This window comes from Mirounga angustirostris, unplaced genomic scaffold (genome assembly GCF_029215605.1).
Source record: "Mirounga angustirostris isolate CCGP_5_RB_7025 unplaced genomic scaffold, mMirAng1.0.hap1 SCAF_12, whole genome shotgun sequence".
Taxonomy (NCBI): Eukaryota; Metazoa; Chordata; class Mammalia; order Carnivora; family Phocidae; genus Mirounga; species Mirounga angustirostris.
Genome location: NW_026991720.1, coordinates 52,937,428 through 52,953,254, shown reverse-complemented (window position 1 = coordinate 52,953,254; position 15,827 = coordinate 52,937,428). Strand labels below are relative to the sequence as shown.

Sequence of the window (15,827 nt, the reverse complement as noted above, 5' to 3'; positions counted from 1 at the left end):
GGGGTTAAGTAGTATTCTGCTACACTGATGAAACGAGGGTGGTGTCCTTTGATCAGCTAGATTTCTCAAGGAGAATTTTGCAGGGGAAAATGATGTCAAGCAGTATCGCCACGGCTCGGAATGAATTTTGTTATTTTCTAGCGAACTTAGATACATTTGGTAAAATAACTGAAGCAAAGTGAAAGCATTCCTCTTAAATTAACAGAGCAGCAAGCGCCAGAAGGTCAGTCCTCTATTGTGCGCTGATAGGCCAGGCAGCCGTGCTTCAACCTGCATGGTACCCCTGTCCTAGATCTCCCTCGGAGTTATACACAAGGTCATTGAACATGCAGACCCTTGCCCTTGGAAAGGGTGCAGAAGGATAATCAAATATTTTCCTTTTCTCCCAGGATACACTTGAGGCGTGCTCCAGGGAGCAGGAGTTTAAAAGCATCCTCTTTTCTCTGTGCTACTTCCATGCTTGTGTGGCCGGGAGACTGAGGTTTGGCCCCCGGGGCTGGAGCCGCAGCTACCCCTTCAGTCCTGGAGACCTCACCATTTGCGCCAACGTCCTCTACAACTACTTAGAGGCAAACCCTCACGTAAGTGCCGGTGGCCAGATAACCTCTTCCAAAGAGTGTACTGAATCTGTCAGTCTTTGGCCACTATCAAATGGACCATAATTTCTCTTTTGAAGCTATTATTGAAATAGCTGACACCGTATGTGCATCTTCTGCCAAGTGTGAAAATACACCAGATCAAAGGTTTTCCAGCAGTGGATGCTCGAACTTCATAAGACAGGTCAAACCAGTTCTACATAGCAGCTTAGTGCAAAAAAAAAAAAAAAAAAAAAAAAAATGTCCTTCATTATGTTAACAAAAACAGTGGTTTACATGTGCATGTATGCCAGATTCATTAGGCAGGTAATGAAGCATTTGCACAAATGTAATTACATACAGCAATTCTGACAGTTCATAACACTGCATTAATAATCACTACAATTAGTTCTTATGATGGAAGCAATTTACAGCACGTCACATGTATAAATAATGGTGCATTTCCTGCATATGTCATTATTATGTATTAAGGATGCCACCTTGTTGTGACTTTCTCAGTAATGTTCCCCTTGATTGGAAGTTAAAGGTAGATGAATGATTTTATTTCATAGCTAAAATGTGTTTTACAGATGGGAACGGGAATGCTTCATCAAGAACATTTGTGTAAACTCTTAGAAACCCAGTGATTGGATTTCAAAAAGGAAGAACCATTTGTAAGAATTTTCTGGCTTAGTCCTCATAAAGGAAACTTCTCCCATTCAGTTAAAGCTGTTAAAATTGAGATAACATTTACCCAAACCAGGTATTACGCTCTGGGCCACACTTTCTGTAAAGGACCTTTAAAATGACTCATCTGTGTTTCTGTGTATAGAGAGTTGCTTTATGTTCTTTTGGTAACCAAACTGTTACAATTTTTGTTGCCACATAAGTCTTCTCAGGCTTCAAAGGTGATGGGACTGCTATCAGAGTATGTACACTCAGTGCATAACATGGGTGTGTTCTCCTAAGGAACCTATTTTGAGCAAGTTGTATCCAAAATAAGTGGCTTTAATATAGTATGTGATGATCAACATTGCATATCCATCAATTTTTTAAAATTTGTTTTCTTAATTTTTATTTATTTGAGAGAGAGAGCGCGCGCATGCGCACGAGCAGGGGGAGGGGCAAAGGGAGAAGCAGACTCCCTACCGAGCAGGGGGCCCGATGCGGGACTCGATCCTGGGACTCCAGGTCATGACCTGAGCCGAAGGCAGACGTTTAACGACTGAGCCACCCAGGTGCCCGCATAGCTATCATTTTTTAAATATACAAAATTTGAGCATATTTTGATCTTCGTAATACATAATATTTTGAGTTGATCTTAACACATTTTATGTAAAACGTTGCAGGTAAAACTATTATAATAGTTCTAGGTAGAAAGTGAAATGGACCACTTAATCCTTTTATACAAGTCCTTTGTAACTGTCCCCTGAGGCTGAGGCAAGGAATATTATCCCATTTCAGCTGAATCCTGTACAGAGTCGAGTTAGAAATGATGGGGAGAAAGAGAGGAGTGGACTTCTGTTTGTCCCTGCCTCTCACATCCCGAGATGTGGCAACCAGGTGGCCCAAGTGAATGGTGTTGTGCTGCTTACCCCACCCCCCACCAGCACTCCGGGAGCAACACAGCTCTTGGCTTTGAATGCTCTCTCCTCTCTCAGATGTCTACACCCGAGTCATTCACCACACGTGGAAAAACCAGTATGGCGAAGCCAGTGACTGGGATTTGGGAGTTAGGTTATGTTCACGGAGTTTGGTGGTACAAAATGTCCTTTTCAGGAAGGTATATGTTAAAAGCAAGGATCAGGATTTGGGGGAAGAAGAGCCTGTTATTGAAAAGAATAGAACCCTAGCTGATGAAAATGTTGAGGGCGATGCATATCCGATGGTAGGATATACAGCAGGTACTATTCTATTAAGAACGCACTCAGAGGGCGCCTGGGTGGCTCAGTCGTTAAGCGTCTGCCTTCGGCTCAGGTCATGATCCCAGGGTCCCGGGATCGAGTCCCGCATCGGGCTCCCTGCTCCGTGGGAAGCCTGCCGCTCCCTCTCCCACTCCCCCTGCTTGTGTTCCTGCTCTCGCTGTGTCTCTCTCTGTCAAATAAATAAATAAATAATCTTAAAAAAAAAAAAAACACACTCAGAGAAATGAAGTGGAGAGGTCTCTGTTGCCCATCCATTTCATGAGGGCGACGCGGAAGGGGCCCACGTGGTAGTTCAGGGAGCCTCCTGCAGTCCCCTCACTCCTCTCGTATTCCTCACTCACCTCAGACGGGCTTAAAAGAAAGACCTCTTTGAGGTTCATTTATTCAAATTCAAATAAACTTGTAACCAGTGCATTGGAATAGTTGAAGCAATTTTACTTGTTCTGTCACATCATGCAACCAATGAAGGCTATAATTAAGTTTTTACTTGAACTGTTGGGAGGCCGTCTCCTGCCCTGAGGGTTTAAAGGTTCCTGTCTGGAAAGGCTTCATCACAGACTGGCATGTTGTGCAAACCCAGAGGAAGCGAAAGGGTAGCAGAGAGAGCCTTCAAATCCTGCTAAGCCAAGTAGAGAGGGGATACTGTTATTTCTTTTTCTTTTTTTTTTTTTTAAGATTTTATTTATTTATTCATGAGAGACAGAGAGAGAGAGAGAAGCAGAGGGAGAAGCAGGCTCCCAAGGAGCAGGGTGCCCGATGCGGGACTCGATCCCAGGACCCTGGGATCACGACCTGAGCCGAAGGCAGACGCTTAACCGACTGAGCCACCCAGGCGCCCGATACTGTTATTTCTTGAATACCACATGGTACAGTCATTGGTGGGAACCCTTAGAACAATCAGGGAGTAGGCCAGTCGTGCCATAAACCAAGCCCTCAAATCAGTCTGCAGCAAGGGGATCGGTTTGCCTGGATTTTTGCAGGGGGAGGATACCCTAAATATACCCCAAATTCAGATCATATAAGGTTTCCTTTATTTGCCTAAATGAGCTCATAAAACCTGCTGCCAGTCAGATCATAAAAACATGACATACCTCAAAGGCCCTGCGAACTAATACCTTTTCTGGATCTTTGGATGAGATTTTGAATTTATAAAGTTTCCCTGCATGGCATGTTCTAGGAATAATTGCTTTGAAATCTGCATGAAAAGTTCAGTGTTAGTGAATTTTCACCGAATGTATTAAAACACCCTGAATGTAATTCTGTCAGGAAACTCTATAGGAGAAGCCCAGACAATTCCTGAACCTCTTTTAAATGTTCCTGTTGATGGGGATTTGGGGGAACACGGTGTTAGAGGGGCTTGGAGAGAGGCATGTACTGCTAATTGGCCTCTGTGAGGCAGATGCACCAGGCCTGGAAATGAACATTTGCATGATATCCCTCCCAGGTCCCATGGGAAGACCTCCGTTACCTCTTTGGTGAGATCATGTATGGGGGCCACATCACAGATGACTGGGATCGCAAACTGTGTCGGGCATATTTGGAAGAATTCCTGAATCCATCTCTGGTAAGACACTATAACTCATTTTACAGAGGAGAAAATTCTAGTAAGAATTTTTTTTAAGTTTTTTTAAGTTTTTTTTAATCTCTTACGCCCAACATGGGGCTTGAACTCACAATCCCAAGATCAAGAGTCACATGCTCCTTTGGCTGAGCCAGCCAGGCGCCCCTCAAGTAAGAATTTTTTAAACTAATTTTACTATGTAAAGACTTCTTAAATATTATTGAGGAATCTTAGCCTTTTGTGAATATATTCTTGCCCACTGTCACAGAGTTTGGAAGTTTGTTAGAAATGCTGAGTCTGTTTTTTTTTTTTTTTTAAGATTTATTATTTATCTGAGAGAGAGAGAACGAGTGCGCACACACACTGGCATGCACGTGCGGGGAGGGGCAGAGAGAGAATCTTGAAGCAGACTTCCTGCTGAGCACAGATCCCAGTATGGAGCACCGTCTCTTGACCCTGAGATCATGACCTGAGCTGAAACCAAGAGTCGGATGCTTAACCGACTGAGCCAACCAGGTGCTCCAGAAATGCAGAGTCTTGGGCCCCATTTCCTATCTATGAAATCCGAGTCTGTTTCAGTAAGACCTCCTAGGTGATTTTTGTGTGTGTTCTCATGTTCTACACCCAGGCCAAGGACCCTCACATAAATTGACTGACTGGATCTTAGGAATAACCCTGGGAGGTCCGCAGAACTGACACCGTTAACCTGTTTTATGGAGACTGAGGCATGTCGTGCCCCGGGTCCATCGGTTACCTTGGGCAAGAAGAGCTCCAGCCAGAAGACAGATGTATTGATATCAATTTGAGGGTTCTAAAATAAGTGAAATCCTTAGGTTTTTCCCTGTCACAGAAGCCATGGAGTATCCTCAGTTTTGGTCACTAACTCTTAAATATATGCTCAAGAAAAATGGGATGCGAGAGTCCAGTTCTTCTGTCTGTGAGGAGGGGGCAGAGCACCCCCTGTACTGGAGTTGAGAGAGACCAAGCTCCTTTTCCCTGTTCTCATCTTAACCACCCTGTGTCTGCAAAGACCAAACAGCTGCTCCATTTGTGACCAGGGCTGTGTGTCTGGCAAAAGTGCTCAGTCCCTGTTTTTCCTCTTGAAGTAGCCGAAAGTGGTGGCCATGCTTTCCTCATGCTATCTTTCTAAAGGCCTCCATGTTCATGGCCATTGCCTATTTCATGGAAACACAGGGCACCCTATACCATGCAGTCTCTTCCCACTTGAACAAGATACCAACTATGTTTAAAGGTGTGCCGTGTAACTTCTTTGACATTGGCCAGAGCAACTTCTTTCTAGTAGGTATCCTGAGGCAAGAGAAACAAAAGCAAAAATAAACTATTGGGACTATATCAAAATAAAAAATTCCTACACAGGAAGGAAACATTCAACAAAACTAAAAGGCAGCCTATCAAATGGGAGAAGGTATCTGCAAATGACATATCTGATTAAGGGTTAGTAGTAGCCCAAATATATAAAGAATTTATAAAACTCAACACTCAAAAAACAAATAATCCAATTGAAAAATGGGCAGAAGACATGAATCGACATTTTTCCAAGGAAGACATACCGATGGCCAACAGACACATAAAAAGATGCTCAAATTACTCCTCATCAGGGAAACACAAATCAAAACTACAATGAGCTACCACCTCACACCTGTCAGAATGGCTAAAATCAGCTACAAGAAACAACAGGTGTTGGTGAGGATGGGGAGAAAGGGGAACCCTCCTGATGGTTGGTGGGAATGCAAGTTGGTGCAGCCACTCTGGAAAATCATAGGAAGTTTTCTAAAAAAGTTAAAAATACTTCTCGTCTCCTGCTGGGTTTAGGCTTTATTTGCTGTTCTTTCTCCAGCTCCTTTAGGTGTAGGGTTAGGTTGTGTACTTGAGACCTTTCTTGTTTCTTGAGAAAGGCTTGTATTGCTATATACTTGCCTCTTAGGACTGCCTTTGCTGCATCCCAAAGATTTTGAATGGTTGTGTTTTCATTTTCATTGGTTTCCATGTATTTTTTTAATTCTTCTTTAATTTCCTGGTTGACCCATTCATTCTTCAGTAGGATGCTCTTTAGCCTCCATGTATTTGAGTTCTTTCCGACTTTCCTCTTGTGATTGAGTTCTAGTTTCAAAGCATTGTGGTCTGAAAATAGGCAGGGAATGATCCCAATCTTTTGGTACCGGTTGAGACCTGATTTGTGGCCTAGGATGTGATCAATTCTGGAGAATGTTCCATGGGCACTAGAGAAGAATGTGTATTCCGTTGCTTTGGGATGGAATGTTCTGAATATATCTGTGAAGTCCATTTGGTCCAGTGTGTCATTTAAAGTCTTTATTTCCTTGTTGATCTTTTGCTTAGACGATCTGTCCATTTCAGTGAGGGGGGTGTTAAAGTCCCCCACTATTATTGTATTGTTGTCCATGTGTTTCTTTGCTTTTGTTATTAATTGCCTTATATAATTGGCTGCTCCCATGTTAGGGGCATAGATATTTACAATTGTTAGATCTTCTTGTTCGATAGACCCTTCAAGTAGGATATAGTGTCCTTCCTCATCTCTTATTACAGTCTTTGGTTTAAAATCTAATTTGTCTGATATAAGGATTGCCACCCCAGCTTTCTTTTGGTGTCCATTAGCATGGTAAATGGTTTTCCATCCCCTCACTTTCAATCTGGGGGTGTCTTTGGGTCTAAAATGAGTCTCTTGCAGACAGCATACTGATGGGTCTTGTTTTTTAATCCAATCTGATAGCCCGTGTCTTTTGATTGGGGCATTTAGCCCATTTACATTCAGGGTAACTACTGAAAGATAGGAATTTGGGGCGCCTGGGTGGCTCAGTCGTTAAGCGTCTGCCTTCGGCTCAGGTCATGATCCCAGGGTCCTGGGATCAAGCCCCGCGTCAGGCTCCCTGCTCGGTGGGAAGCCTGCTTCTCCCTCTCCCACTCCCCCTGCTTGTGTTCCCTCTCTTGCTGTGTCTCTCTCTCTCAAATAAATAAATAAAATCTTAAAAAAAAAAAAAAAGAAAGATAGGAATTTAGTGCCATTGTATTGCCTGTAAGGTGACTGTTACTGTATATTGTCTGTGTTCCTTTCTGGTCTATGTTGCTTTTAGGCTCTCTCTTTGCTTAGAGGACCCCTTTCAAGATTTCTTGTAGGGCTGGTTTCGTGTTTGCAAATTCCTTTAGTTTTTGTTTGTCCTGGAAGTTTTTTATCTCGCCTTCTATTTTCAATGACAGCCTAGCTGGATATAGTATTCTTGGCTGCATATTTTTCTCATTTAGTGCTCTGAATATATCCTGCCAGTCCTTTCTGGCCTGCCAGGTCTCTGTGGATAGGTCTGTTGCCAATCTAAGGTTTCTACCATTGTAGGTTACATATCTCTTCTCCCGAGCTGCTTTCAGGATTTTCTCTTTGTCTCTGTGACTCGTAAGTTTTACTATTAGATGTCGGGGTGTTGACCTATTTTTATTGATTTTGAGAGGGGTTCTCTCTGCTTCCTGGCTTTTGATGCCTGTTTCTTCCCCAAATTAGGGAAGTTCTCTGCTATAATTTGCTCCATTATACCTTTTGCCCCTCTTTCTTTCTTCTTCTTCTGGGATCCCAATTATTCTAATGTTGTTTCGTCTTATGGTATCGCTTATCTCTCGAATTCTGCCCTCATGATCCAGTAGTTGTTTATCTCTCTTTTTCTCAGCTTCTTTATTTTTCATCAATTGTGCAAGACTGTTGAATCTCAGATCTGTACCTCTGAAACAAATAATGCAATATATGTTAAGGAAAAAAAAGAAGATAGCAGGAGGGGAAGAATGAAGGGGGGGAAATCGGAGGGGTAGACAAACCATGAGAGACAATGGACTCTGAAAAACAAACTGAGGGTTCTAGAGGGGAGGGGGGTGGGAGGATGGGTTAGCCTGGTGATGGGTATTGAGGAGGGCATGTTCTGCATGGAGCACTTCGTGTTATGCACAAACAATGAATCATGGAACACTACATCTAAAACTAATGATGTAATGTATGGGGATTAACATAACAATAAAAAAATTTTAAAAAAAAAGTTAAAAATAGAACAACCCCATGAGGGGCACCTGGGTGGCTCAGTCTGTTAGGCGTCTGACTTCAGCTCTAGTTGTGATCTCAAGGTCTTGGGATTGAGCCCCATATCGGGCTCCCAGCTCAGCAGGGAGTCTTCTTGTCCCTCTTCTGCTCCCTCTGTCCCTCCCCCCTGCTCGTGCACTCATTCTCTCCCTCTCATAAATAAATGTTAAAAAAAAAAAAAAAACCTACCCTATGATCAAGCAATTGCACTACTAGGAATTTACCCAGAAAATACAGAAATGCTAATTCAGAGGAATATATGTATCCTGATGTTTATAGCAGCATTATCTACAGTAGCCACATGGTGGAAAGAGCCCAAGAATCCATCAAGTGCATAAAGAAGCAGTGGACATATATATAACAATGGACTATCAGCCATAAAAAAGAATGAGATCTTGCCATGTGCAAGGACATGGATGGAGCTAGAGAGTATAATGCTAAGCGAAGTAAGTCAGATAAAGACAAATACTATTATGATTTCAGTCATGTGGAATTTAACAAAACACATGAGCAAAGGGGAAAAAGAAGCAAACCAAGAAAGAGCCTCTTCACTACAGAGAACAAACTAATGATTAAGGTGGATGGGGGGATGGGTGAAATAGATGATGAGGATTCAGGATGATGCCCTGGGTGATGATGTATGGAAGTGTTGAATCACTATATTGTACACTTGAAACTAGTATTACATGATAAGTTAACAAACTGGAATTTAAATAAAAACTTTAAAAAATAATGCAAAGGACTACAAAAAATAACAAAGTAGTGCATATTTTTTAATAGTTTGAGCAACCTCCTGTTGATCATTTCTCTGAGAACTTCATCTCCTAAAAGTATTACATAGTTTTGATCACCTTCCTTGAGTCCATTTTGAGAAGTAAATAATCATGTATTAGAAAATGTGGGGTATTATCTGTTGTCTAATGTAGAAAACTGAGGACAGATTTTGTTTTTTACTACTTTTAATAATGTTAAACAATTTGGGGACAGTGCCCCCCCCCCCAAAAAAACCTTTCCTGACATGTGACCATTATTTGTTTCCCTTTGCCGTGAGTCTCCTGGTCTTTCCTTAGTTCTAATGAGCAGGATTTCACAGGTCAGAAAGACACTTTCAATTTGCTACAATTGGAAGTCACTCCTCAGAAGAGGTCTGGGAGCAGGTTACCATGGAGATGGGAAAGATAAACAGTGCCAGGCGCGCGACCTTTACAGAGGTTGATTTCTCCAAACGATGGTGGAGGTCACAGAGCAGAGTGAGCAGCTCATGCTGATGTTCCCTCTCTGGCTCTGGCCTGAGGATAAGGAGCGAATGACTGTTGCCAAACTAGACAGTCCATTAACCTTCACAAGTGTGAACTCCCATTCAAATAGTGGTACACTAAATACAGATGATGAAAGCAGAGGGGCAGCACTGGAGTGTGCGTGAGCCCTTGAGAAGCGAAGGTATCCACCCTCCCCTGCAGATCCGCCGACTTTCAGGCTCAAAACGCTTCCTTTGCCATCTTGCATCCTCACCAGACAGCGCCACCTTCTCAACTCGACAGAGGAGGTTAAAACACTTGCTGACTTGGTGTCAGACGCCGCCAACATCCCAGTTATTCTGTTCTCTCGCAAATGTGTCCTACTCTTGCTGTTTGTATCAGGAGCTTGATCTAACACTTGTGCATCTGCAGGACATCTTTTCACCACTTCTCACATCGGTTAACTTATTTAGGAGTTAGCATCTCTGGTTGCACTGAAACGTGATCAGAAAAGCAACTAATCGGGGCACCTGGGTGGCTCAGTCGTTAAGCATCTGCCTTTTGCTCAGGTCATGATCCTGGAGTCCTGAGATCAAGTCCCACATCGGGCTCCCTGCTCGGCGGGAAGCCTGCTTCTCCCTCTCCCACTCCCCCTGCTTGTGTTCCTGCTCTCGCTCTCTCTCTGTCAAATAAATAAATAAAATCTTTAAAAAAAAAAAAAAGAAAAGCAACTCATCAGTGGTGTGGAATTCAGAGCTCCGCTCCGAATGCCTTCGGTGGTGTCCTGTTAGGAGGATGGATGAGTTTCTTGCTGGATAAGTGAGGGCTGCACTGGGAGAGGGTTCCCTGATGGCAGTGTGCCTTTGAGGTCTCCAGCCAGAGTTAGGGAATTATTATTATTACTATTCTCTGACCTAAGGCATGTACTTGGCAATGCTAAACAAGTAACACAGAAAATTACTTTCGGAAAATAAGGTATCAGGTCTCCTGAAAGTTGTCATGTATTAAAAAAGCTTCTGGTAATAAAGAGTAACCATTAGGAGGCTAGGCTTTGAAATAAAAAACAATACTAGGGTTCCCTGTATTTGCTTTGATTTTAGACACCTCCCCTGAGCCTCAGTTTCATCACCTACCGAACAAGAATGGCCCATTTCCTGGGTTTGTTGTTAGGTTTAAACGTTGGTACAGTGTTAGAACAACATGCTTAATAAATGGAAGGTCTTTTATTATTAAGTATAAATTTTCATGACATCTCTTGCATACTTGACTAGATTTAATCTGTGATGATAACAATGGAAGCCATTTATTAAACACTTGCTCTGGTCAGGACTACACATCTCATGTGTGTTATTTCTTCTGTGCACTCTTCTGCCAAGTAGGTATTAATATCCCCTGTAATCAGAAAAGAAACCCAGATTCCTGGAGGTCAAACAGTTGGTAAGTAGCTAAACCGGTATTCGAACTTGCAGTCGGCCTCCACAGACAGTCGGCTTTGTCTACAGCGGTTGGAATGCTGATCCGTTTGTAGTATTTGGAGCGCGAGTCTCCGAACCACTGACTCGTGTCTGTGCTGTGCGCGATGGGCAGCCCGGGGTGCTGCTGTGAACAAAACCGGGCAATCCGGGAGCCCAGAGCTCCAGGTTCTGGTTCTGGCACTACCTTGCTGTCCAGCTTTGTGCAGGACCTCCTTGTGCCTCAGTTTAGTGATTTGCAAAATGAAGGCACTGTCTAGAAAATCACTCCGGTACCTGTCAGCTCTGAAGACACCATGATGATATAATTTAACCTTTAGTAATTGCTGAAAATCCCTTACAGCACTTTGGGGCCATGGCCTTTTTGCCTCAAAAGGCCAAGGGCAAATGGACTTGTTTAGATTCGCACTGACTTGGGAGCTTCTTGTCATAGGCAAGACTACTTGGAGAGGCAGCAGAGGAGGTGGGTCTTTTATTAAATCCCAGAAAGCCAACTGTAAGAAGGACCACAGTCCTACGGAGTGGGCAGAGTGGTAGGGTGCCGGCTTCCCCAGGGCCTAATAATTGTGCCTGTCACTGATTTCTGCACAAATGACTTCAGATCCTTGATGGGTTTTTTCTTCATCATGTGGAGTCTCGTTCTCTTTGAGCACAACGCCATTAATTTTTTCAAATAGCTTTATTGGGACAAATTCAAACGGAAGTTTACCAATTCCATTTGGGCAATCCACAGGTTTTAAGCATATTCACAGCCGTGCAGCCATCATCACAGTCTGTTTAGACCCCTCATCTCTCCCCAAAGAAACCCTGCACCCGTTAGGAGTCACCGTCCTCTCTCCCACTCCCCAGCCCCAGGCAACTACTGATCTACTTTTTATCTCTGGGTTTGCCTATTCTGGACGTTTTATATAAATAGAACGATATGATATGCAGCCTTGTGTATTTGCTACCTTTCACTTAACATAAGGTTTTCAAGGTTCATCCGTACCATAGTATATGTCCATGCATCCTTTTTATGGCCAAATCATATTCCATTGTATGGACACATTTTCCTTATCCATTCATCAGTTGATGGACATTTGGGTGGTTTCTACTTTTTGGCTATTATGAGTAATGCTGCTAATGAACATTTATGAACAAGTATTTGTGTGGACATACATTTCCATTCCCCTTGGGAGCTCGATACCTAGCTCGATACCTAGGAGTGAAATTTTTGGATGTAACTGTTTAACATTTTGAGGAACTGCCATATTATTTTTCCAAAGTGGATGCACCATTTTATATTCCCAGCAGCAGGGTATCAGGTTCTCCACTCTCCACATCTTTGCCAACACTCTTGTTATCCTTTTTTTTTTCCTTAAGCCATCCTGGTAGGTGTGAAGTGATATCACGTTGTGGTTTTGATTGGCATTTCCCTAAGTACTAACAATATTGAGCATCTTCTCATGTGCTTATTGGCAATTCATTTATCTTCTTTGGAGAAATGTCTATGTAGAATTACTGATTCTTGGAGGAGTAACAATAACCTCAAATATCCTTCCCCAAAGCCCAGACAGGTGGTCCGTATGCAGAGAGCTCTACTCTTCGGGCTCCATCAATAAGCAGCAGCTTTTCATGAAAGCCTCGAGTGGGAAGGGATTCACAGCTAGGATTCACAGAGTTCCTTGAGTACACTGATGTCTTTACAGTTTTCTTAAAGGAGAAAGAGAACACATAAGAACCTATATAAACAAAGACTCACTTCAAACTGCCTGTTTGACCTCACAGTAGGAATGTACAGTAGAACATTCCTCAGGTTGTCTGTTTCCTTCCAGAAAATCAAAATGTACTTGAAATAATCATGTCTGTTCCTGGGACACAGAAAAAACGCAAACTAACATAAAAGCCTACTTACATGCCTAGCTATTCGCATACATGGTCATTAAATTCCCACAGCCACAATCACTAGGTCGCTAGTAGGAGCGACCTTTCACTGGCGAGATTAAAACTCAAACTGCCGTTTCTTAAGGCCACCAGCCACCAACCCGTATTCAGGGATGGGAACTGAACCACGTCTGGCTGACCATAAACCTTAAGCCCTTGCCTTTCCTTCGTGATTTTCTGTTTTGCTCATTAACGAACATATAAAAGGCACTCTTCATGTGTTTGTAAAAAGACTGCCTAGCTGTCTCTCCAGAAAGTATGGGACCATTTGTGAACCCACCAGCACTATAGGAGTAGGCACTCAAACACGCTTCCAGTCCCCATGGCATTTTAACGTTTTTTTTCAAAGATTTTATTTATTTATTCACAGCGAGACAGGGAACACAAGCAGGGGGGGTAGGAGAGGGAGAAGCAGGCTTCCCGCTGAGCAGGGAGCCCGATGTGGGGCTCGATCCCAGGACCCTGGGACCATGACCCGAGCCGAAGGCAGACACTTAACAACTGAGCCACCCAGGCCCCCCACATTTTAACATTTTTAAGTGGTTCCACTTTTTGGTTTGTTTCTTTGCTTGAAACTCTGTTTTTTAACTTTCTGTCTTTAATTGAAGGACAATTTAACTGGTTCTTAACATTTCTCTCAACAGTCTAGTGAGCACTTAGAACACCAAGTCCTTGTTTGCAGGGAATAAAGTGTGGTTTGTATATATGCATTCTAACTTTTGGTTTCATTATTCGTATTTTGTGCCCATATCTGTATTTTGACTAAATTATCTCATAGACTAATAAAATGAGTTGAAATCTCCCCCACAGTTTTGTTTCAGTCACCCTGAACAGGTGAGATTGCAATGGATTATTCTGGGGGCACCTGGTTGACTCAGTTAAGTGTCTACCTTTGGCTCAGGTCATGATCCCAGGGTCCTGGGATCAAGCCCCACGTCAGACTCTCTCCCTCTCCCTCTGCCTTTCCCCCCACTTGTGTGTGCGTGCGCTCTCTCTCTCCCTCTCAAATAAATGACAACTTAAAAAAAAATGGATTATTTTGATTTTATAAGAATGAAATGATAGGGGGGCAGAGCAAGATGGCGGAGGAGTAGGAGACCTGGATTTCGTCTCCTCTCAGGAATTCAGCTGGATAGGGATCAAACCATTCTGAACACCTACAAACTCAACAGGAGATCGAAGAAAAGAAGAACAACAACTCTCTCATCAGAAAAGCGACCACTTTCTGGAAGGTAGGACGTGCGGAGAAGTGAATCCGCGGCGATATTCGGGAGGATAGACGGCGGGGGAGGGGCCTCCGTCGGCCGCTTCTGGCAAGTGATAGAACCACGGAGCACAAAATCGGAACTTTTAAAAGTCTGCTCCGCCGAGGGACGTCACTCTGGTGGCTAAGCGGGGGGTGGAACCCTCCGGGACAGTGTGGTCTCAGGACCCTCGGGGTCACAGAAAGACCAGGGGTGCCTGAGTGCGGCAGAGCTCCCAGGTATCAGAGCGGGGAAGCCGGCTGCAGAGGCGGAGCCCAGGCGCGGGCTCTCAGCTCGGGGTGGCCATAAACCGTGATCCGCGGCACAGTCGGGCCCCTGCTCCTCCAGCAGGGACCCAACAATCGGCAGATCTGGGGAGACTCACCTTCCTCCCCTGGGAGGAGCTGCACGGGAGTGCACCGCAGAGATCTGCTGGGTTTGGAGACTCCACCCAGGGTTGGGTGCCAGAGATGGAAACGCGCGGTCACAGGCCGGGTGAGCACGGAGTGCGGCCGGAGATCGGGGAGACGGGAGTGACTGACGGCTTTTCTCTGGGGGCGCACTGAGGAGCGGCCCCGAGTTCTCGGCTCCTCCGGGGCAGAGATTGGGAGGCCGCCATCGTCACTCTCCGCCTCCAAAGCTGTACGGAAAGCTCGCAGGGAACAAAAGCCCGGGAGAGCAAACCCGGGCAGATTACTTAGCCGGGAGGGGGCAAGGGCGGGGCAATTCCGCCTCCGGCAAAGACATTTGGAAACCACGGCAACAGGCCCCTCCCCAGAAGATCAGCGAGAACAGCCGGCCAAGACCAAGTTTACCGATCAATGAGAACGGCAGAACTCCAGCGCTAGGGGAATACTGCACATAGAATTCACGGCTTTTTTACCATGATTCTTTAGTCTTTTAAAGTTAATTTTTTTTAACTGTCTTTTTTTTCTAGTTTCTTTTTCCCTATTTCAACCAACATCTTATCAATCCCTTTTTTTAAAAAACATTTTTCTTTTTCATTTTCAGAGTCATGTTCTATCCCTTCATAGTAGTTACCCGTATTTTTGGCATATATGTATAAGTTGTTCTCTCTTTAAAATTTTGAGATAGTTTCTTCTAACAGATTAAAATATACCCTAAATCTCTAGTATATGGTTTTTTCTACTCCCCTGCCTGATCACATGCTCTCCCTTTTTTTTCTTTTTTCTTTTTTTAAATCCTCTTCTTTCTTTTTTCAAACAACTTCTTATCAATTCCTATTATAAAATTTTTTATAATTTCCATCTTTACAGTCATATTCCATCCCTTCAATCTATCAACCCTTATTTTTGTACATAGATAAGTTTTTCTTTCTTTAAAAATTTGGGAGGCACTTTCTTCTAACAGACCAAAATACACCCCAAATCTAGTGTGTGGCACTGATCTATATACCAGCCTGATCATATTTGATCACATTCTGGTTTTTTTTCTTGTTGTTTTGTTTTGTTTGTTTTTGTTTGTTTTTATCTTTGTCTTTGTCTTTGTCTTTTTTTTCTTTTTCTTTTTTCTCTCTTTCCGTTTCTTTTTCCACTGCTTCAGGTCTTTTCTGACTTGTTTAGAGTATATTTTCTGGAGACGTTGTTACTCTGCTAGCATTTTGTTCTCTCATTAATCTATTCTCCTCTGCACAAAATGACAAGATGGAAAAAATCACCTCAACAAAAAGAATAAGAGGTAGTACCGACTGCCAGGGACCTACTCAATACGGACATTAGTATGATGTCAGATCTAGAGTTCAGATTCATCACTTTAAAGATACTAGCTGGGCTTGA

At 43.4% G+C, this 15,827-nt stretch overlaps 1 protein-coding gene across 1 annotated transcript in view; it reads left to right on the top strand.

The window, feature by feature from the left end:
- The window catches only part of DNAH11 (dynein axonemal heavy chain 11), a 339,985-nt gene that overhangs the window by 308,369 nt on the left and 15,789 nt on the right, over positions 1-15,827 (top strand). The window contains 2 exon segments of the mRNA XM_064575180.1: positions 390-581; positions 3,945-4,064. Coding sequence (XP_064431250.1) covers positions 390-581; positions 3,945-4,064 — 312 coding nt within the window.